The 6,748-nt window shown below is 46.7% G+C and overlaps 1 protein-coding gene across 1 annotated transcript; it reads left to right on the forward strand.

Annotated features, from left to right (window-relative positions):
* The first annotated feature begins 4,502 nt into the window (after nucleotides 1–4,502).
* Nucleotides 4,503–5,063, forward strand: LOC147984621 (uncharacterized). The gene has a single exon (XM_087541181.1). The coding sequence runs from the start codon at nucleotides 4,503–4,505 to the stop codon at nucleotides 5,061–5,063; it is 561 nt and encodes a 186-aa protein (XP_087397307.1).
* Nucleotides 5,064–6,748: the final 1,685 nt, after the last annotated feature.

A 6,748-nucleotide genomic window follows, 5' to 3' on the forward strand; every position in this document is an offset into this window, starting at 1 on the left:
TACTGCGAGCTCTGGTAAGGTACACATAAATAACATGTATATCACATATACCTTTGTTCACCTTGCCATCCTTCTTATCCGCCAAATACTTGGGGCAGTTCCGCTTCCAGTGACCAGTCTGCTCGCAGTAGAAGCACTCAGTCTCAGGCTTAGGTCCAGACTTGGGTTTCTTCTCTTGAGCAGCAACTTGTTTGCTGTTCTTCTTCAAGTTCCCCTTCTTCTTCCCTTTGCCCTTTTTCTTGAAACTGGTGGTCTTATTGACCATCAACACTTGATGCTCCTTCTTGATTTCTACCTCCGCAACCTTTAGCATTGCGAAGAGCTCGGGAATCGTCTTATCCATCCCTTGCATGTTATATTTCATCACGAAGCTCTTGTAGCTTGGTGGCAGTGATTGAAGAACTCTGTCAATGACACTATCAACAGGAAGATTAAATCCCAGTTGTGTCAATTGATTATGATACCCAGACATTTTGAGTATATGTTCACTGACAGAAGTATTCTCCTCCATCTTGCAGGTATAGAACTTATCGAAGACTTCATATCTCTCAATCCGGGCATTTACTTGAAATATTAACTTCAACTCCTGGAACATCTCATATGCTCCATGACGTTCAAAACGTCGTTGAAGTCCCGGTTCTAAGCCGTAAAGCATGGCACACTGAACTATCAAGTAGTCATCAGCTTTACTCTGCCAAACGTTCTTAACGTTGTCAGCAGCATCTGCAGCAGGCCTGGCACCCAATGGTGCTTCCAGGACGTAATTCTTCTGTGCAGCATTGAGGATAATCCTCAAGTTATGGACCCAGTCTGTGTAATTTCTACCATCATCTTTCAACTTTGCTTTCTCAAGAAACACATTAAAATTCAACGGAACAACAGCACGGGCCATCTATCTACAATTAACATAGACAAGCAAGATACTATCAGGTACTAAGTTCATGATAAATTTAAGTTCAATTAATCATATTACTTAAGAACTCCCACTTACATAGACATCCCTCTAATCCTCTAAGTGATCACGTGATCCATATCAACTAAACCATAACCGATCATCACGTGAAATGGAGTAGCTTTCAATGGTGAACATCACTATGCTGATCATATCTACTATATGATTCACGCTCGACCTTTCGGTCTTAGTGTTCCGAGGCCATATCTGCATATGATAGGCTCGTCAAGTTTAACCTGAGTATTCTGCGTGTGCAAAACTGGCTTGCACCCATTGTAGATGGACGTAGAGCTTATCACACCCGATCATCACGTGGTGTCTAGGCACGACGAACTTTGGCAACGGTGCATACTCAGGGAGAACACTTTTATCTTGAAATTTAGTGAGAGATCTTATAATGCTACCGTCAATCAAAGCAAGATAAGATGCATAAAAGATAAACATCACATGCAATCAATATAAGTGATATGATATGGTCATCATCATCTCGTGCTTTGTGATCTCCATCTTTGAAGCACCGTCATGATCACCATCGTCACCGGCGCGACACCTTGATCTCCATCGTAGCATCGTTGTCGTCTCGCCAATCTTATGCTTCTACGACTATCGCTACCGCTTAGTGATAAAGTAAAGCATTACAGGGCGATTGCATTGCATACAATAAAGCGACAACCATATGGCTCCTGCGAGTTGCCGATAACTCGGTTATAAAACATGATCATCTCATACAATAAAATTTAGCATCATGTCTTGACTATATCACATCACAACATGCCCTGCAAAAACAAGTTAGACGTCCTCTACTTTGTTGTTGCAAGTTTTACGTGGCTGCTACTGGGCTTAGCAAGAACTGTTCTTACCTACGCATCAAAACCACAACGATAATTCGTCAAGTTGGTGCTGTTTTAACCTTCACAAGGACCGGGCGTAGCCACACTCGGCTCAACTAAAGTTAGAGAAACTGACACCCGCCAGCCACCTGTGTGCAAAGCATGTTGGTAGAACCAGTCTCGCGTAAGCGCGTAATGTTGGTCCGGGCCGCTTCATCCAACAATACTGCCGAACCAAAGTATGACATGATGGTAAGCAGTATGACTTATATTGCCCATAACTCACTTGTGTTCTACTCGTGCATATGACATCTGCGCATAAAACCTGGCTCGGATGCCAATGTTGGGGAACGTAGTAATTTCAAAAAAATCCTACGCACATGCAGGATCATGGTGATGCATAGCAACAAAAGGGAGAGTGTTGTCTATGTACCCTCGTAGACCGTTCGCGGAAGCGTTATATCAACGCGGTTGATGTAGTCGTACGTCTTCACGATCCGACCGATCCAAGTACCGAAAGCACGGCACCTCCAAGTTCTGCACACGTTCGGCTTGGTGACGTCCTCGCCTTCTCTATCCAGTAAGAGGGGCAAAGTAGTAGGTGAGTTCCGGCAGCACGACGGCGTGGTGACGGTGTTGGTGAAGAACAATCTCCGTAGGGCTTCGCCTAAGCACTACGAAAACTATGATGGAGGATAAACTACAGGGGACGGGGTTGTCGGCACACGGCTTGGTGTTTCTTGATGTCTCTTTGGTGCTAGCCCTTCCCCTCTATTTATATGTTGAGCCCTGTGGTCGAAACTTGGAGTAAAAGCCTCCACAAAGTCGGTTTCACCCGAAAGGCAAGAGTCCATCTCAGACTCCAGGGCCAGACGCCAGGGTTCCCGGCGTCTGGACCCAGACGCCAGGGACCCTGGCATCTGGCCCCTGGACTCCGCAAAACTTCCTTTTGCGCTTTCCAAAACCTTGTGAGCTTTCCCCTTTGGCCCAAATAAAGTGTTCTCGTACCCAAACATTTCGGGAAACATCTGAAACCCTTCTGGAGTCCAAACACTATTATCCCATATATCAATCTTTATCTCCAGACCATTCCGGAGTTCCTCGTCATGTCCGTGATCTTATCCGGAACCCCGAACAACATTCGGTCACCAACATACATAACTCATGGTACTATATCGTCAACGAACGTTAAGCGTGCGGACCCTACGGGTTCGAGAACTATGTAGACATGATCGAGACACCTCTCTGGTCAATAACCAATAGCAGGACCTGGATGCCCATATTGGCTCCTACATATTCTACGAAGATCTTTATCGGTCAGACCGCATAACAACATACGTTGTTCCCTTTGTCATCGGTATGTTACTTGCCCGAGATTCGATCGTCGGTATCTCAATACCTAGTTCAATCTCGTTACCAGCAAGTCTCTTTACTCGTTCTGTAATACATCATCCCGCAACTAACTCATTAGTTGCAATGCTTGCAAGGCTTATAGTGATGTGCATTACCGAGTGGGCCTAGAGATACCTCTCCGACAATCGGAGTGAAAAATCCTAATCTCGAAATACGCCAACCCAACAAGTACCTTCGGAGACACCTGTAGAGCACCTTTATAATCACCCAGTTACGTTGTGACGTTTGGTGGCAAACAAAGTGTTCCTCCGGTAAACGGGAGTTGCATAATCTCATAGTAACATGTATAAGTCATGAAGAAAGCAATAGCAACAAACTAAACGATCAAGCGCTAAGCTAGCAGAATGGGTCAAGTCAATCACATCATTCTCCTAATGATGTGATCCCGTTAATCAAATGCCAACTCATGTCTATGGTTAGGAAACTTAACCATCTTTGATCAACGAGCTAGTCAAGTACAGGCATACTAGTGACACTCTATTTGTCTATGTATTCACACAGTATTATGTTTCTGGTTAATACAATTCTAGCATGAATAATAAATAGTTATCATGATATAAGGAAATAAATAATAACTTTATTATTGCCTATAGGGCATATTTCCTTCACCCGCAAGTGATTCTGATGTGGGGGGCTGAAAGGACAGGTGGCTCCATACCGGTAGAGGTGGGCCTGGGTTCCCGAAGGCCCCCGATTGCTACTTTGTGGCGGAGCGACAGGGAAGGTTGAGACCACCTAGGAGAGAGGTGGGCCTGGCCCTGGTCGTCGTCCGCGGTTACTTCAATTAACACACTTAATGAGATCTTGGTATTTGATCTGAGTCTGGCCATTGGCCTATACGCACTAACCAACTACGCGGGAACAGCTATGGGCACTCGACGTCGTGGTATCAGCCGAAGCCTTCTTGACGTCAGCGACTAAGCGGCGCGCGCCGGATTGGACTGGAACACCTGCTTTTGTACTAGGGAGGCTAGGTCTATTTCCGGCCGCGTTCGCAACATGCAGGTGTGCAATGGGCGATGGGCCCAGACCCCTGCGCCATAGGATTTAGACCAGCGTGCTGACCTCTCTGTTGTGCCTAGGTAGGGTTGCGACGTGTTGATCTTCCGAGGCTGGGCACTACCCCCTGTTACATGTTAGCAGGATGGTTAGACCCGCTGGTCGTGGCCGTGGTGCCAACGATCCACCACCGCCCGAATTCTTTGCTGGAATGATGCTACAATTTGAGCTGAACCGCCAGTTCATGGAAGGAATGATGGCTCAGTTTCCTCGTCCGAACATGAACCCCAGGAACTCTGCAGGACTTCATGCGTCTCAACCCAACTATTTACCGCGGATCAACTCAACCCCTTGATGCTGATGACTGGCTCCACGACATCACGTATGAAATGGAGTCTGCTAGTGTGGCCCCTGCTAGCTATGTCACCTTTGCATCTTTCTTTCTGAAGGGTCCCACTGCTCAATGGTGGGATAGCCACAGGCGTACCCTGCCTACTGGAACGGTCATCACTTGGCCGGATTTCCAAGCTGCTTTCCGTGCCCGCTTCATTACTCAAGGAATCATGGACAAGAAGAAGCGTGAGTTCCGCAACCTCACCCAAGGCAACAATGCTGTAGATGCTTGTCAGTGGGAATTTCTGGACTTGTCTCGTTATGCTGAAGAAGACATTGCAACTGATGCTCGTAGGCAACAAAAGTTCCGTGATGGACTTCACCCTGATATTAACCTAGCACTACTCGCTCATAACTTTGCTGACTTCGCCACCTTGGTGAACAAGGCTATTCAGGTTGAGACTGGTCTTCAGGAACACCAGGGATCCCTTAGGCGCAGCCGTGGCGCTGGCTCATCTTCGGACCCGTCAGCGTAGAAGCGTCGGATATGGATTCCCCACAACATGTATCGTCCAGCTGCACCTACACCAAGACAGTCCTATGCTGCTCCGTGTTTGCCTCCTCCGCCAATGAGGCAGCCTCTTCGGACTGCACCACCCCACACGCCTGCTACCAATCCCAATGATGGTCTGTGCTTCAGATGTGGCTGTCCAGGTCACCTTGCCAAGGAGTGCAATCAGAAAAGGAACCAGTTGGCTTTGCCCTCAACTGGCCGTAACAATCAGCCCAATAACAACAATGCCAGACCTTATGGTCGTGGTCAGGCTAATCATGTTGATCTGAATGAAGCTCAAGACCTGCCTGCCACTGTGATGGGTACTCTTCTCGTAAATTCAATACCGGCTTCTGTTTTATTCGATTCAGGAGCATCACATTCATTCATGTTAGAAAATTTTTCTTACGCACACGACATCCGATGCGAGCCCATGAACACTCCGATAGTGGTACACACCCCTGCGGGCCGATGTCAAACTACCATGATTAGTCGCGACGTTCCCGTTGAGATTGAAGGGTTGGAATTTCTTGTTTCCCCCATTATTCTGGAGTCTTCCAATATTGACCTCATTCTGGGAATGGAATGGTTGAAAGCGCATACTGCTTCTATCGTTTGCACCACCAAGGTCGTTCACCTCCTACATCCTTCCGATGAGATAGTAAGCTACCATGCTCAACTTGTTCAAAACGCTGAAGCATGACTTTATGTCTTGAATGCGTTGAACGCAGCACCTCTTGAGGGAATTGAAAAGATTCCAGTTGTTCGCGACTTCCTAGATGTCTTTCCAAAAGAACTTCCAGGAATACACCCTGCCCGGGCTGTCGAGTTTGTCATCGATTTGAAACCAGGCACCGTTCCTATCGCCAAACGACCCTACAAGATGCCACCTCATGAGCTCCTTGAACTTAAGGAGGAAATCGACAAATCTCTTCACAGTGGTTTCATTCGTCCAGGTTCCTCTACTTGGGGAGCACCTTCTCTCTTTGTAAAGAAGAAGGATGGAACGAACCGTTTGGTCCAAGACTATCGTCCTATCAACCAAGCTACAATTCAGAACAAATATCCGCTTCCTCGGATCAATGATCTGTATGATCAACTTACTGGTTCATCAATATTATCTAAACTCGACTTAAGGTTGGGTTACCACCAGATCCGTGTCCGTGAAGAGGATATTCCAAAAACTGCATTCGTCACTCGTTATGGTTCTTACGAGTACACCGTCATGTCTTTCGGCTTGACCAATGCTCCAGCCACATTCTCTCGTCTGATGAACTACATATTCATGGATTACCTCGACAAGTTCGTCGTAGTCTATCTGGATGATATCCTGGTATATTCAAAGAACAAAGAAGAACATGCTGAACATCTTCGACTTGTTCTAGAGAAGCTTCGAGAACATCAACTTTATGCCAAGTATTCCAAGTGTGAATTCTGGTTACCCGAAGTCACCTACCTTGGTCATGTCATCTCCAAGGACAGTATTGCCGTCAACCCAGAGCGAGTGCGGGCTATTCTTGACTGTAACCCTCCAAAGACTGTCAAGCAAGTCAGAAGCTTTCTCGGTCTAGCCAGCTATTGTCGCCGCTTTGTCGAGAACTTCTCCAAGATCGCCAAGCCACTGACCAATCTGCTCCACAAAGGTGTTAAGTTCGATTGGACAGAGAA

The sequence above is a fragment of the Triticum urartu genome, chromosome 2A, assembly GCF_056163025.1.
Source record: "Triticum urartu cultivar PI428250 chromosome 2A, HENAU_Tu73, whole genome shotgun sequence".
In the NCBI taxonomy this organism is placed as follows: domain Eukaryota; kingdom Viridiplantae; phylum Streptophyta; class Magnoliopsida; order Poales; family Poaceae; genus Triticum; species Triticum urartu.

Coding starts and splice junctions, on each gene's coding strand:
- LOC147984621 (XM_087541181.1), top strand. CDS start 4,503: ATGCGTCTCAACCCAACTATTTACCGCGGATCAACTCAACCCCTTGAT.